The sequence below is a fragment of the Macrotis lagotis genome, chromosome 1, assembly GCF_037893015.1.
Source record: "Macrotis lagotis isolate mMagLag1 chromosome 1, bilby.v1.9.chrom.fasta, whole genome shotgun sequence".
In the NCBI taxonomy this organism is placed as follows: Eukaryota; Metazoa; Chordata; class Mammalia; order Peramelemorphia; family Peramelidae; genus Macrotis; species Macrotis lagotis.
The window spans coordinates 358322969-358339564 of record NC_133658.1 but is presented as its reverse complement, the minus strand read 5'-3'; the positions used below and the strand labels follow the sequence as shown (position 1 = coordinate 358339564).

Here is a 16596-nt window from a genome sequence, read left to right as displayed (position 1 = left end):
TTGGTAGCAAAGGTCTTTCTAAATGAGTGATTATGTGGCAACCCAGTTTCTGTAGTTGGAAAAGGAAAAGATTCCCACTTAAGATTTATGCATCCAAATAGACACATAAAATAAATTTAAAATAATGTTTTATTAATATCTTTTGTTTTTTGTATTGCCTAAATTTCCCTCGTATCTCATTCTCTTTATTCCTGGAGAATTGTTTTCAAATGAAGCTTATTAAAGGCACAGATGATTGAGGCCTCAGGAAAGGTGTACCACAGTTCTCCAAATCTGCATTGAGATTGAGTTTCAGCATGACTGTTCAGTATGCCTTCCAAGAATTACTTTTGTGTTTTTTAAAAAAAATTTCCTTCCTCTGATGTGTGTCAGGGATGTTCCCTCCATTTAAGGATTCTAGGACAGTGATGAGTGGAGAGCAAGATTTCTGTGTCTGAATTTTGAGAACTGTAATTGGTTGAGAAAAAGATGAGAATGATAGGATTGGATGACCCTCATCTATTCCAGATTGGCTAACAAGAAGACTCTTCTTTATGATCCCAGGTACTATGGGATTGTTTGGGTCTAGGCAGAAACTTATTTTATGAAGGTATAATTGGGGAGGCAAAGACAAACTCTCTTGGCTACTTTAGGACTGAAAGAAAAAGAAACCAAGAAGCAATTAAAACTATGGGAATATACAGGGAAATAGCTAATTAATATAGACATGCATTTCCCAAAGAGTTCTGCCTCTAAATTGTCAGTCTATCACCAGAGTAGTGGTCTTCTCAAATGTGAATTAAAGACACTAGGATGGAAGTCCTTAGAGCTTTAGCTCTTGGGAATTTCACATAGACTTGTTGGTTTAGATTCTCTAGGGGAAGAGAGGAATAAACTTCAAATTCATAAAGATTCTAATTTAGGGAAAAATACCTGAGTTATTAATACTACTGTGTATGAATGTATATGCTTGTGTATATTATTTAGCAAACAATATCAATTCTGTTGCATTCCAAGAGGAAAGATGGCATTGCAGTTAGGAAATTCTAAGAAGCAAACACATACTTTCTACCTTATTTGTGACATAAGAAGAGTAATAGAAATCACAAACCTGACACTATAAAATGAATAAGCAATTATAGTTTAAAGAACTGTTACCATATTGGTGAAAGAGATGGTTGTTGCTTGTTCTGGACCATGAAGTCACACCCTGGGATGGAGCTTTGGGGATTCATAGCAGTGGTTTAGCCAGAAGGAAAAGCAGTAAAGGACCATTTCTATCTCGAGCACAAATCTAGCTTTATTTCATGGTCTCCCTTTCAGATTCTTCCTCTGACCCTACTCCCCAAATAACTTTGCTTTTCACAGGTGGGTTTGGTTTCTGGGTTGAAAGAGACATAGTATATGTTATTTTGTTGAAGTCACTTGGATTCCCTAAACAACCCTCAGTTTCCTAATCTATAAAAATGAGGATCATGGTCTACCTGCCTGTGTAATAGGGTTCTTATAAGTATCAAATAGTCTACTTTACATACAAGAACTTAAAACTATATAAACTATAAATTTAAAGTATTTTTCTTTTTGATGATACTCAGTCTTAATGCCATCTTTCTTTCTGATTTCTATTTTATCTCTTCTCATTCTAGAGCAGCCTGAGTATGCACTCAGGGCCTGGCTACCTCCCTCAGCCTCCACCACCTCCTCCACCACCTCCACCATTGCCTCCTCCCCCTCCCCCACAACCCCCTCCTCCTCCTCCTCCTCCTCCTCAGAACCTTGGGGCTCCAGGACGTCCCAACACGGCTAGCAGTGGAGTGGTGGAGGTTTACAATGCCCCTGTCCCCCTGGCAGGAAGCAATGTGGTGGAGATCCAAGCTTTGGGGATGCAGCCCTACCCACCTATAGAGGTAATGGGACACTCATCTTTGGGGAAAGGCCGTAGAACTTTACCACCAGTGAGGGAAGGTACAGCCAGAGGTTTCCTGGTGAAAGGATAAAAAGCAATGGATAATCAGGATCCTGGTTGCGAGAGAGGCTCTGATGAAAAGACTTAAAATTGGAACTTTTTCCCAGGCTATTAGTGGGAAGACAACTCAGAAAGGCAGAACTAGAGAGGAGAAAAACTGCTAACATAATGTCAAGATTAAAGACGAGATTTCTAAAGAGGCTCTAGCCTTCATTTGGCAGGATGGAAGAAGCACTGCCTCTGGAGTCCCAAGACCTTGGTTCAAAAGCTGCTTCCAACCTGTGTCATCTTTGGCAAGTCACTTTCCCACTGAGCCCCAATCTCCTTCTCTATAAAATGAGAAAGGTTGTTCTAAAGAGTCTCTGAGGACTAAAGAGCCCTTCCAGCTCTAGACCTGGTGTCCTTCAATTGTACCTGGGCTGCCCTTTTGGAGACTGGGGATAAATTTTTCTTTTTAAACTCTGCTTGGGTCTCCAAGGGGTGGGTAGTATGCTTGGTGTCCCAGGCTTTTCTAATAGATTGCTGATACCTTTTCGATATCAATTTACTGTTTTCTGAAACTCACATTTGCTTTTTCTCTCTGCTAGCCAGGCAAGAGGCAGTGGCAGATGGGCTGAATTGGAGCCACAGATGGGGTTGTCACTTGAGATCTATGGGAGAGGGGTGATCTGACTGAATTTCCCTCAAAATTATTATATAGGAGGAATTCACTGAGACTGGGGCTAGGACAGATCAAGTAGGAAGAAGCATTTACACTGTTATATTATATACTATGTATTACATGCTGGCACTAAGAGGAAAGTTAAAAGAAGAGAAGATTCTTAGAGTAGTGGAAGCATGGAGTAGTGGAAGCAGTCCTGAATTGGGGATTGCCCTACTTTATGGCTTAAGGCAAATCATTTAACTTTTTAGAACCTCAGATAAAGTTCTGCTGAATAGAGTTTGATTTAGATTTCTCATAAACTGAGGATTTTAAAATTGGAAGAGACCTTATCAGTCATCTTACCCACCTCCCTGAATTTTACAGAGAAGGATCTTGGAGGCACAGAGAAGGACAGGGATTCACCAAAATTGCTAAGGTCCTACCTGGCACTCACATTTCTACATTTCTATCCTTTCTATCTTCTATCCTTGGTTCAGGTGGCTCCAAGTAGACCGGTGAATTCTCCTTGATAACTGTGCTTTCAGGTCCCAAACCAGTGTGTGGAGAATCCTGTGTATCCCAGCCCCCCTGTGTATAGCCCCGGGAAACAGGGCTTCAAACCCAAAGGACCAAGCCCACCTGCTCCCTTGACCAATCCTGCCAGTGATAACATGGCTGCTTTCAATTCTTCCTCCACATTGAAGACCCGGCGCCCCAAAAGTGATGGCGGGCTCCAAGAAGGTAGGGCTCAGGTCCCTTTTCCTTGGCCAGTGGCCAAACATTCTGACATTTTTTAGCAGAGCACTTGATTGTTGGGGCTGTGTTTCCAGGAGCATTCAGTAGTAGACCACGTGATCAGAAATCTTGTGTGTGTGGACTGCATGAATTTAATGATATACTTAGGTTTATAATGGAAGCTGAATACACTAACACCTCAAAGCTGGGCGTCACATATAGGTGACAGCTGGACAATAAGTGTTTATAAAGCATTTACTGTCCTAAAGAAAGGCAACCACAGTTCCTGTCCTAAGGAGCTTAGAATTTGAGAAGGGTCTGAGCAGATGGCCCTCATTTTCTGCTGGTTGAACTACCTGAACAGCTTCTCTCTTTTGAGGGGAATGTTAGGCAGGACACACCTGAGGTGACCCTAGGGCAGAATTCTTAACCTGGAGTCCTTGTAGTGAGGCTTTTCTTAAAAATATATTTTAAAACTAAAAAAAAAAAAAAAAAAAGAAAAAATATATTTTGACAGCTGTATTTCAATATATTGAATTTCCTTTGTAATCCCATGCATTTCAAAATATCATTCTGTGAAGAGATCCATTCACTAGACTGCTAGAAGGGTCCATCACACAAAATAGATCAAGAGCCCTCCCTTTGTGGTCTTTTCTGTGGGGATCCATTAGTTTCAGGTGACAGAAGTTGAAGGGGAAGAGGACCTGGATGCTTTCCTCAGGGGGGGATGAAATCTGGGCCTTCACTTTTTGCCTCTGCCGTGCAAGAGCCTAGTGTATGGCTGCTGCCCTGAGGTAAGCTACAAGTAAGACCCTACCCTTTACTTCCCCGCTGTTCTAATTCTTCCTCTGTTCTCTCATTCTGTCTCTGTTGCAGGGAAACCCAAGTGCCAGAAACTCAAGTGTACCTACTGCAACAAGACATTCACCAAGAACTTTGACCTGCAGCAGCACATCCGGAGGTACCTGTGAGGAAAGGGTCTGCTATTATCTCTGAGGAGGGACCCAGCCCTTCTGCCCATCTTGGACTGGTAGACCTCTGCTGCCCCACTCTGTTTAGGGAGTGCTGACCACAGCAGGACCCTGGTATCTTTTTCTTTGTTGCCAATGTCTCTAGAGTAAGTAAGGGACCCTTCATCCCCCTCCAGGCTCTTGTAGGGTGGGTACAGGCAGTCAGTGTGTGGATTTTCTCTTCCTGAATCCATACGGTCTTGTCTGGCTTCTGACAGTACCTGGCATCTCTCTCTCTCTCTCTCTCAGGTAAAGGTTAGATGACTGACTTCCTTCTCCTTTAGTCACACAGGGGAGAAACCCTTCCAGTGCATTGTCTGTGGCCGGGCCTTTGCACAGAAGTCAAATGTCAAGAAGCACATGCAGACCCATAAAGTGTGGCCACCAGGACATGGGTGCACCATCTCTCGGAACTCAGTGACAGTTCAGGTTATGGCACTGAACCCCACCCATCAGGAGAATGAGGAGGACCCAGGTGTGGAGCTGAGCAGCCACAGGGGCTGGGTGTTGGGCAGGTCAGACCGGAGCTTGATGTGGCAGCCCTAGATACTTCACTCCTAAAGCTCTGTTAGTATTCTGTGTCCAGAGGACAGTGTTGTGGAGTCTTCCTTTGTTGTCCCTGGGCTGGTGGCATCCCTGCCTTTCTTGTGAGGGCCTTCGTCCCCAGGATCCTCAGATTTCCTGGTGCTAGCCACTATTCACTTGGCGGGCAGAACACAGCTCCTCCTATCTCCAGGCCTCTCCTCCCTAAGGGCTGTATGGTAAATCTAGGTTTATTGCCTGCCACAGTTATTTAAATGTTTCATGTGAATGTTGTCTCCCTGAGGGAACAGACTCATTTTTCTTTTTTATCTCCCGGAGTACCTAGTGTCATACCAAGCACACCATCCGTCCTCGGTAGATCGTGATTAATTGAGCTCTTTTTCATCTGTTATCCTGATTCAGCCTCTCTGTGCTTTCCTGCAGGGATCAGCCAGCCCCCCAGGAGTGTCTCCCAGCCTCAGGTCTTGGCTTCAGCTGATGAAAGCGAGGCAGGAAAGTTGGAAGCCAAGCAGGTGGTCTTCATCGACAGCTCTTACCAGTGTCAGTTCTGTCCAAATAAATTCAGTACATACTTCCAGCTAAAGTCACACATGACCCAGCATAAGAATGAGCAGGTAGGTAGGCCCTGATCTATTCCATCCTCACCTTCTCTTCCTGAGTCCAGCCTGGGGAAGGAACTAGGTACCTTCCTCTCCTATCAGAGGCCCTGCCATAGAGATGGAGCAAATGTGGCCTGCAGATTCCCCTTGAGTGGGCCTGCCTGCTGACTTGCCCCAGAGGGCCATAAACCTCATCAGGAGAGGGAGGTTCTGAGGCAACCCCAAGAGAAGGGCAACCTGTGGAACAAATGCATCTGGTTTATCAACCAAGCCTCATGTCCATGGCACTATTCTTGTGGGAGGTAGTAGAAACTATTTGTCTGGATACTAGGTCACGACTGATCTGACAGCAGGGATTGGAAGGGGTAGGCAGCCCTCCCCACTGCTTACCCCTTTCTTCCCACTGCCTGGGACCTCCCTCTAGGTGTACAAGTGTGTGGTGAAGAGTTGTGCCCAGACGTTCCAGAAGCTAGACATGTTCCTGGAGCATATCAAGAGTCACCAGGAGGAGCTGAGCTACCGATGTCACCTGTGCAGCAAGGACTTCCCCTCCCTGTATGAGTTGGGCGTGCACCAGTACTCCCACAGCCTCCTGCCTCAGCACAGCCCCAAGAAGGATGTCACGATCTACAAGTAATGCCAGGCCATCTCCAGGCAGAGTCCTTGGGCAGTCAGGACTGAGGTTTTGTGCAGCCCAGAACCTTAACAGACCTTTAAAGATGTGCCAGGAGGCCAAGCAAATGGACAATCTTGGGTTATCTGTTGGGACTAGTTAGTGTACACACAAGTTTCTAAATGTTTTGAGGGCTCACAGCATGGGTGACATCTAGAATGGACCATGGCTCTGACAGTCATGGATGAGGCTGGAGGGAGAGAGGAGGGCACTAGGAATAGAGCAAAGATCATTTAGTAGGTATCGTTTTACATGTCCATACAGGACATGTTGGTTAATTCATATCCAAAACTTTTTTTCTTTTTAACATATAACATGTCACCTGCCCCAAACTGACTTTTTTCATCTATACTAATAACAGCCTTTATTTAAAGTTTATAAAGCACATCCCTCATAATAATTCTGTCAGAAAGAGATAGCAAATATCCCAATTTTATAGATGAAGAAACTAAAGCATAGATTAGGTGAAATGACCAGCCCATAGTTATGTAGCTGATAAGTGGCAGAAGGTAACATTTGATTCTCCCCAAGAAATGCATTGTTGACATTTCATTCCCCACAGTGCCTTACATAATGTGCAGTATTTGTGTGGGCATCCAAGGTTATTTGTTGGAATCTATGAATGTACAGACTTATAAATGTGAAACCTGAATTTTTAAGACTATTCCCCTTCATCTTTGAAAAGTGATCTGAACCCCATAACATGCTTCTGAGTTTTGATTTCTCACTATAAATGCCTTTTGACCTCCCCTTTTTGGAGTCAAAGAGACCTTAGTCCATTTTAAGTCAGGTCCAAATAAAAAGAAGTCTCTACCCTTTTGAAAGATCTACCCTTTTAGCAGCAAAACACCCCTCCTATAGGCAGAGAGCTCCACTCCTTCTTGGTATCCTAGGCAACCAAACCTCTTCAGCTAGTATCCAGATGATTTCTGATCTGATTCTTCAACAGGGTTTAGAGCCCCCTGAAAGTTAGGAAACATCTTGGAACTAGACTGTTTGAGCAGACTTCAGAAAGAGCTTGGTAAAGAGGAGTATGGCAGAGGGACTTTAATTCAGGGTCTGTAGTACCCTTCCTATTTCCATCACAATGATTCTTGTTTACTCTTCAATTAAACCTTAAGAAGTAGCAACTGGAAATATGTAAAGTTTTCCCTTTTGTATGGAAAAATGCAGGCTTTTCTCATCAAGCTAAGAGAAATGCAGGAAGTGAGGTACCCTTTGGTACAGCTAGAAACAAAAGAAAGTGTTTTAACTCTGAGAGAGATATCTGAATTTAGGAAATGCAGAAGGGTGACACAGTCTTCTCCCCTCCCCTTCCTCTCTACTCCCCCTTTCTGTCTATGTTTCTGTTTCTCTCCCCTCCCCTTTTCCCTAATTCTTCACATTAAGGTAGTGGTTCTCAAACTGTGGTCCATAGGTATCCTCCCAGAGGCTGAGAAGCAACATGGTCTATTGGATAGAGTGCTACCACTGGAGTCATACCTGAGTTCAGATCCTGCCTTTGATCCTTACTTGGTGATTAGGAGCAAATGATTTCTCTGTGAGCCTTTGGCAACTCCCTAAGACTTACTGTGAACCAACCAAAGAGAATTTCTTAGGCCCCTATGGACCAGAAAGTATATGTTAGGAGCAAGGGATAAAAGAAAAAAGGAAGCCTTCTTGTCCTGCAGGTATTTACAATTTATTTAGGAGAGGCAACATTTAAGTATGAAGATAGATACAGAATAGATAGCAAATTCGGCAATAGGAGCTAGGGCAATAGGAAAGTCTTCAAGAGAATAGTAGCACCTAATCAGAGACCTAAAAGACTCAGTTATTGATGAGTTGCTATTAGTGGTGGAACTTTTTGTACTGAAAAAAATCATGACTTCTTGACATATTAATTCATCACTTAAGGCATCTTTATGGTATCTATAAAAAAACAACTATTTTTCATTTGTTTTGGTTATTTTTTTTCTGTGACAAGTGAAAACATGGATTGGTGTTCCCTTTTTTTTCCTTTCACTATCAAAGTGATTAACTAGCAGAAAGAATTTGAAAACCATTTTTTTTTTTTTTTGGTTTTTGCAAGGCAAATGGGGTTAAGTGGCTTGCCCAAGGCCACATGGCTAGGTAATTATTAAATGTCTGAGACCCTATCTGAACCCAGGTACTCCTGACTCCAGGGCCGGTACCACCTAGCCGCCCCTGAAAACCATTTTTTGAAAGGACTTTTAGAATGTCTGAGAGCCTAAGAAGGGAGTTAGCTCTGTGGTTCAAAAAAAATGTCCTAATTAGTTGTAGAAATGAGAAAGGAATTTGAAAGGTTTAAGGCATAGTCAGTAGGATAATGCGATTTAATCAGAGATTTTAGGCCATATGATAGACAAGTCATCAGGGACCTGGGAATAGGATGGAGAATTTCTGATTGGCCTTACTAAGAATCCTTTTCCTCCATTCCAAAGGTGCTGCTGTTCGCTGGATAGATTTTTAGGACAAGAAATAGTGTGAGGTCTGGTTTGAGTTTTGACTGCCTGTCCTGGGGAGTCCAGTCTCTAGTATTGTCATCTTTTCAAGTCTTTTTACTTCTTTCCATTCAGGTGTGTCAAATGTGTCAATAAATACTCTACCCCCGAAGCCCTGGAGCACCATCTCCAGACAGCAACTCACAACTTCCCCTGTCCACACTGCCAGAAGGTGAGTGCTTATTTTCCCCAGGAAGGAACTTGGAAAGAGTGGGTGACCCAGAAACTGAAGTTTTCTTCCTTTTTTTTTTCCTCTTCTCCTTTCCTATGTCAGTATGTTCTGGGAGGTCCTCTGGGGTGTCTCAGGTGAAGAGACAATACTCATTCCTTTACTACTGAAGAGTCTATCTCTGACTCCAAGTATCTCTGTAACATTTATTATGGATAGCATTGGGCCTCGAGCTCTGCCAGATCCCAAATTCCCCTCCCTAAGAACTGGAGGACTCAAGCCCTTATATCTTTTACCACAATGGTGATTTTGAGTTTTACAGATTGGGGGACTTTAGGACTTGGTTGCTAAAATAATCCCCCTGTTCTTTATGAGCAGGGCACTTGGCCCGTGGGGCTGCAGCCTCTTTATTGTACCCTTGTCCCGACCCTGGCTGTCTCAGCCTAGTAGTATGTGGAGTGTTTTTGGTTGAGACCTGTCATTACCTTGCTCCTCCCCTTCCCCCTGAGGGCTTAGAGCCATGAAGAGTCAAGGGACAGATGGGGGTTCTCATAGCTTACTTGATCATTCCCCCTTGCCCCCACAAAGAATATAAAAACTCCAAACTAAAATTGAGCAACTTACTCCTCTGTTTATAGATAAGGAAGTGAGAGGCTCGCCGTGGGGGCAGGGCCAATCTCAGAGGATTGACTGCTTTGTACTGAGCTAGCTCAGGAGGGGAATTGGAAACCCCACTCTGGTTAGTAGCTCTTCTGTGTCTTTGCCTCGGTTCCCAAAGCCACAGGGTGGGGACTCTGGGGGGAACTGGAGCAGGTGTTCAGGTCAGCTGCAGTAGAGTAGTCCAAGGGTCTCTGCCCTGGAGCCCTTTGGATGAGAGGAAATGCTAATGGAATGAAGCCCATATTTGGAGGTCACAGTCGAGAGCCTTCCCATCTCCTCACCTGGATATCCTCCACTTTGGTGTAATTTTATAGAAGAACTCACACTATGATGTTTAGGGAGAAAAAAAAAAGCTTTTCAAGTGTGGTTATTATGTCCTTTCTGTGTTTGTACCCATCTCAGAACCTAGCACAGAGTAGTCAGATAGCTGTTGACTGATTGGTTTCAATGTTCTCTAACCTGTTTGCATTCTTGCTTCTCCCTGGGCACAAGAGTGGGGGAGAAGGGGTAAGCAATGCAGTTACAGTAGTAGCCAGAGCAGATTTCTGCCTCTGTCTCTTAGGTAACAGAATAGAAGTCTTCATTCCCCAGTAGGAAATGTTCCTTAAATTAGCCTAGTGAGGAGAGCCCCCAGTTCATGGGACTAGAGTGTAAAGAAGGCTGGGGTTCCTGGTGAGCTTGGTTCTTGATAATGCCTCCTTTCCTCCTCCCCCAGGTGTTCCCCTGTGAGCGGTACCTTCGACGTCATCTGCCCACCCATGGCAGTGGGGGCAAGTTTAAGTGTCAGATATGTAAGAAGTTCTTCCGGAGGGAACATTACCTCAAGCTGCATGCCCATATCCATTCTGGTAGGTGGAGGCAGTCACCCAGGGCTGCTGCCTTGGGCCTTTCTGTCCCTGGCATTACTCTTGGTACCCACTTTCACATCTCCATTCACTACCTCAGAAGCCTTACTGTAACCATTACCTTAACTTCAAGACTTTTCTCCCTATTTGCCTCTCTTCTTTCTCCAATTTGATCCAAATACCTTTTATCCCCTGATCCCAATTTCTTTTCATTCCTCCCTGCTCCCATATTTTTTTTCATGCTACTCATATTCTGGGGACAGTCTCCACACATCATCCCTAGCCCTCTACCCTTTTTTTCAGAGACTTTTTTCAGACCCTACTACCCAGCTTGTGATGGAGAAGTCACCTGTTGTATAATCTCATTTTCTCTCTAGTTTGGGCCTCTATGATTGTCCCTACAAGTAGGGTCTGGGGCTTTCCAATTTTGGGGAGCATGTTTACCTTTTTTAGTAAAGCAGAGTTTTATTATCATTATCCTCAGCAATAATCATTACTGTTGTGTTCAAAGGATTCAGAGCCTATATTTCTCAGACCAGGTTCCAATTCTTGCATTTACAGAGTGATTTAAGATTTGCAAAGCCTATTTAAAATATTATGTCATTTGATCTTCACAACAACCTGAGAAATAGGTACTATTATCTTCATTTTACAGAAGAGGAAACTAAGGCAGATGGATGCTAAGTGACTTGCTTAGAGTCACAAAGATATGAGCACAGGTCTAATGCTCCCTCTTCTTTTCCTCCTTCCCTCTTCCCTTCCCTCCTTCTTTCCCTCCTTCTCCCCTTTCCTTCCTCCCTTCTTCCTCCTTCCTCCCTTCCCCCTTCCCTCTGTCCTCCCTTCCCTTCTTCCTTCTTTCCCTCTTACTTCCCTCCCTTCTATCCTTCCTTCCTTCCTTCCCTCCTTCTTCCCTTCCCACCTTTCCTCCCCTCCCCCTTTCCTCCTTCTTTCCTTCCTTCTTCCTTCCCTTCCTTACTTCCTTCTTCCTTCTTTTCCTCCTTTCCTCCTTCCTCATTTCCCTCCTTCATTCCTTCCCTCATCCTCCTTGCCTCCCTTCTTTCTTTCCTTTCTTTCTTCCTCCTTCCCTTCCACTCTTCCTTCCCTTCCACTCTTCCTTCCATCCCTCTTCTCCCCCCCCCCCCCGCTTGCTTTCCTTCCCTCCTATCTGTCTCTCTATCTATTCTAGGTAGCACACATTTCTATAGCACCTATTATGTCCAGACACTGCTCTGAGGGCTTTGCAATTATTTTCTCATTAGATCCTCACAATGGCCATGAGAGAGAGGTGTTGTTATCTCAGTTTTACAGTTGAGAAAACTAAGGCAAACATAGGTAAAGTCACTTAGCTAGGGTCATACAACTAGTGCTCAAAATCAGATTTGAATTCAGGTCTTTCTGATTCCAGCCCAGCACTTTTTCCACTGTACCATCTAGCTAGTTATAAAATCAGGTAGTTGTTATTTAGTGATTTCATCACCTCCAATTCTTCATGACCCCATTTGACATTTTCTTGCAAAGATATTGAAGTAGTTTGCCATTTCTTTCTTTATCTCGTTTTACAGATGAGTAAACTGAAGCAAACAGGGTTAAGTGACTTACTCAGGGTCACATAGTTGGTGAGTATCTGAGGTTGGATTTGAACTCAGATCTTTGTGACTTCAAGCCTGGAGCTTGCAGAACTGAGTTTAAATCAGGTCTCAACACTAATAGTGTGACACTTGTCAGAACACTTAACCTGCCTCAGTTTCCTCAATTGTAAAACAAGGATAATAATACCACCTTCCTTCCAGGGTTGTTTTGGGGACCAAATGAGTAATAATTCCAGATGTTTGATAAATGGTTGTTCCTTTCCTCTTTCTTCAGTGAAGTAATATTTTTTTTTCCTGAACCTGTGATTTCTTCAATAAATGGAACTCCCCAGTGAGGAAATCCATTTGCTAATATAGCTCTGAACCTTAAGGTCTTAGAGAGTTGTATGTGTGTAAATGCCTTCTCCTGGAAAGGAGTCCAATCTTCTTGCTGCTCCTCAAGAATAAGAATGGTGGGAATACCATGGACTTCTGTTCCCCCAGATCACTCAGTGCTGAGGTTCCCTGCCTCCCATTTCAGGGAAAAGGATGGTAGATGTTTGACCCCTGGTCATTTGACTTTGCTGTTTCCCCCATTCAGGTGAAAAGCCCTTTAAATGCTCTTTATGCGACTCAGCCTTTAATCGGAAAGACAAATTGAAGAGACACATGTTGATCCACGAGCCAACCAAGAAATATACATGCCCCTTCTCGTACGTAGCATCACTTTGGGGCAAAGGGCTAAACCAGGGTGGGCTGAAACTGGGGAGGTGGAAGAAGGGCTGCTGATCCTCCCAGAGTGGGATTTCACAAAAGAACACCGCTATTTGCAGCCCCCAGTGCCTCTGGATATCAGGGTGTCCACTATATGGGGCAGGAGCTGCATTTTGTCTTGTGTCTTTGTCAAGTCCCATTCCTTTGTCAGGGTCTCAGATTCCACATATGTAAAATGGGAAGTCTGAGCAAGATGACCTGTGTAAGGTCCCTTACTGCTCTAAAATTGTATTTCTCTTGTGAGCTGAGGAAATGTGTTTGATACTGAAGTTGATGAGTTTTGAGCCTTTCTTGTCCTAAGGGCAGGAGAGTCCATCAGTCTGTTGGCACTTGCTCCCACAAACTGTAAACAGATGTCTGCCCTCCCTAAATAATATCCCCTTAGGTAAGACTAGGGCCCTACCCTGGGAGAGACTCCAGGTAGAAGATTTCTCTTTTTCCATCCTTGGTCTTTTATTCCTTGTTTAACCTCATCTGTTCTGCTCCAAGTCCCTCCTTGCCTAGTGAACTGTTGTGGTTAGGCCACTGGTCAGGCTGAAGTTGCTCTTGTGGCATAGGAGGGAGGATCAGTCTCAGGGGCTTCAGCTTCCCAGACATAGAGGATTTGGTTCTTACAGGACACATACAGGCTGCAGTAAGGAATTCAATCGACCAGACAAGCTGAAGGCTCACATCCTTTCCCATTCAGGTTAGTGACTCAGAAGCTTGTGGGGAAAATGGCATACTGGGTAGAAGGGGAAACTGGAAGCCTAGACACCCTGCAAAGAATCCATTCTTTCTTCCCTGTGATGGATGGGAAGGTGTTTTTGCTCAAGGAAAAAGCCCTGGGCTCTACACTGGGGAGGCCCAAACCAGCCCTGCTTGCCGCAGAGTGGCTTTGGATAGGTGTTTGTCCTCTGGGTGCTTCCATCCTTCCCTCTGTACACAGGGAGTGGACCCTGCTGTGAGGATGGCCCTAGCAGGGACTGGAGCCTAGGGGGGCTGCAGTGACTTCCCTGCCCCCTCTTTCTACTCTACCCCCCACACAGGGATGAAGATACACAACTGCCAGTACTGTAGCAAATGCTTCAGCCGCCGGGCCCATCTTGTGGAGCACCAGCGCTCCCACACTGACAACTACAAATACCGCTGCTCCAGCTGTGGCAAGGGCTTCACGCGGAACAAGTATCTGAAGGAGCACCGCTGCCGACTTGGCCCGCTGAAGGACAAAGACCCCCAGACCCGCCGACCCCCAAAGCAGCGGGGGGCTCGTGGGCGCAAGGCAGCCCTGCCTGACCCATTGGGCCTGGAGGAACTCAAGGGCAATGCTGAGGGGGCTGAGGGAGGGGGCTCTGGCAAAGGCCCCTTCCCAGAGTCAGATGCAGTGCTGTCTATTGTGGTGGGAAGCTCAGTGGGGGGTGAGCCTGAGCTGGTGGTGCCTGGGCACTCAGACAGTATGGGCCCCAACCTGACCCTGGCAGGACTGCAGTCTGCAGCTGAAGGCCCCTGTGCCATGCTGGCTGTCCCTGTGTATATTCAGACCACCGAGTGACAATGGGGGAGCACTTGGCTGAACCTGGGCTTCTTGGTGGGGCTAAGCTCCCCAGTACTGCTGCTGTTGGGTGTCCTGGGCAATAGGCATCCCTTATGAGGCACAAGGAGCACTTCTCAGTCTTCTTCCCTGCCCTGATGGGGAGAGGATAAGGACCCCAGCCTACTGGCCCTGAAAAGGCTAGGCAGCACCCCCTCATGCAAACAGGGTAAATCCTAGGGACTGCCTGGGCCAGCCCATGGTGCTGCAGATGGGCCTGGTCCTGCTCTGTGAGACTCAGGAGTCTCCCAGATGGGGCCTGATATGTGTAGGACTTGGGTTTTATGATCCAGTCGGGATACCTTGTGTTTGGGCAATGGCCTTTGTGAGGGCAGACCAATGATCCTTCCTACTGGAAGCAAGGCAACCATGAAAATCCTTTTTGAATGTCATTTATAAATACCTCACAACCCTTATTCTGGCTCTTGCACATACAGGAAGTCTTTTGGCTGGCTGAGGCCTAGGAGAGGTTTTATGACACTGCTATCTCCATTGATGACAGTTGGTAGATATAATCTACCAGCCTTTGGGCAGGTGGGGGAAATGGATGAGGAGACGGGAGAGCTTAGTGGATGGAACCTGGATCCTGCTATAATCTATAGACCAATGACTCATCTTAGCTGTGTAAGATCAGACATAAGGTGGAATAAAGTATAAACATTAGGACAGTCAGGGAGGAGAAGAAACAACAGCATAACCTGCTGTCCTGGCTCTGAACTGCCTCTGGGGGAAATAAAGCAAAAATAAGGCTAACCCTGAGGCTGCTGGGCAATGAGATTGGGTGCTAAGGGAGAAAAAAACCCGGTCATAGCAGCCTGTCGAGCCCCTGAAGTCATAACCCCATTTTCCATGCCCTTTTCTTTTCCCCATCCCCCATGAGAAAAGAAATGCTCTGGCTATAAAAGATGACTTGATTCTATTAAGACTTGGTAGCCTTTACCTTCAGTTAGTCCTTGGCCTAAGTGTACTGGAAGGGATGAGGAAAAAAGCCCAGGCTTTTTTTTGGGGGGGGGGAGGGGTATGGTACTGGGAGTGAAGGAACAAAAGGTATAGGACATAGAATCCAGGGTGTTGGGGTAAGGTCCCTGTCCCCACACAGTCTCATATCAAGTCATTTCCTGCCCCCTATCCCAAGAACTCACTCTAACTGGGCTTTCAGCTAACTCGGGGTCCCAGATGGGCTTCTGCAAAGCACATATCTCTGAATGGATTAAGTCAGGGAGTTAGTGGGCCTTGTAGAGTGTTCTTCAATGAAATAAATTCCATTTATGATGGAAATAACTTCCTTCAGATGTGAAGGAAAAGGCTTTAAAGAATGAGGAAACCCTTGTGTGATGCATATGTTTGTAGACTTTCAAGGTCATCTGATCTGCCTCCCTCATTTTTTAGCTGAAGGAAGGAGCCCAGAAAGAGCTCCATGGACTTGCCCAACAGCACACCAGCCGAGTGGCTGGGGCAGAGTTTGAACCCCAGACCCAAGAACTACTGCTTTTCTCACTGCACTATTGCTATCTTTCCTTCACTGCCATCATAGTCATGTGAACTTTAGGAAGACAGAGCCGTGGCCCCAAGACAGCATGGTGTAGAACTAGAATGAAGTCACTCTGTGATGCTAGGCAATCCATTCTGATCCTGCCATCATCCATGGATGGTATGGTGCATCAAGTGGTCAGGTTACAAAAACAGGGAAAACTCTCCCAAAACAATGAGTTTAGATGTATGTAGACAAATAAGTATTTACAGAGAGTTTGAGGAGGGAGGACTTCCCATTGGTGATTACCTTAGCTGAGTCTTGAAGGAAAGTGAACATTCCAGGAAGCCCCATTGAGGAGAAAGTGCATCTTGGAACAGGAGGTGGCCAGTGGAACAAGGGATTCCTGGTAAGTGAAAGGGAGTTAACATGAAATAAGTCTGCAAAGGTAAGCTGCTGCTGCTGCTAGATTGGCAAGGGCTGTAATATCAAACTGAGAGGTCTGTTTTAGCCTTGGGAACCACTCCAGGTCAGGGCAGGACAATGACCTGGTCAGAATTGTACTTTAAGGCAGGTTCTTTTGGAAGCTTTGTGGAGAATGGATCAGAGTGGGAGAGAAGCCAAATTGGGAGTCTAATTAGGAGGCTGATGACTACAGTTCAGATGAGAAAGGGTAAGAACAAGGGTAGGGACTATGTGACTAGAGATGAGACAACTTCAAGAGATGTAGATGTATCATCAGATGGCAGGGCAACTAGGTGATTCAGTGGATAGAACACTGACCCTGGAGTCAGGAGGACCTGAATTCAAATTTAGCCTCAATTTCCTAGCTGTGTGATCTTGGGTAAGTCAATCCCATTTCCTTGCAAAAAAAAAAAAAGACTTGT

General features: G+C 45.2%; 1 protein-coding gene and 1 long non-coding RNA gene across 6 annotated transcripts in view; one reads left to right on the top strand and one right to left on the bottom strand.

The window, feature by feature from the left end:
* The window catches only part of ZNF341 (zinc finger protein 341), a 33247-nt gene extending 18090 nt beyond the window's left edge, over positions 1–15157 (top strand). For 2 of the 5 annotated variants that reach the window (XM_074212144.1, XM_074212143.1), the window contains exons 5-15: positions 1626–1886; positions 3134–3329; positions 4200–4284; positions 4618–4808; positions 5300–5490; positions 5900–6108; positions 8728–8824; positions 10197–10329; positions 12496–12607; positions 13286–13356; positions 13697–15157. In XM_074212144.1, the coding sequence (XP_074068245.1) occupies positions 1626–1886; positions 3134–3329; positions 4200–4284; positions 4618–4808; positions 5300–5490; positions 5900–6108; positions 8728–8824; positions 10197–10329; positions 12496–12607; positions 13286–13356; positions 13697–14199 (2049 nt within the window). In that variant the 3' untranslated portion in view covers positions 14200–15157. The remainder of the gene's footprint in view (positions 1–1625; positions 1887–3133; positions 3330–4199; positions 4285–4617; positions 4809–5299; positions 5491–5899; positions 6109–8727; positions 8825–10196; positions 10330–12495; positions 12608–13285; positions 13357–13696) is intronic. The other 3 variants (XM_074212146.1, XM_074212147.1, XM_074212145.1) reach the window with 2 other exon arrangements.
* Positions 1–16596, bottom strand: part of LOC141505882 (uncharacterized) — a 35931-nt gene that overhangs the window by 1213 nt on the left and 18122 nt on the right. The window contains exon 2 of the long non-coding RNA XR_012473719.1: positions 16019–16115. This is a non-coding gene — a long non-coding RNA (uncharacterized LOC141505882). The remainder of the gene's footprint in view (positions 1–16018; positions 16116–16596) is intronic.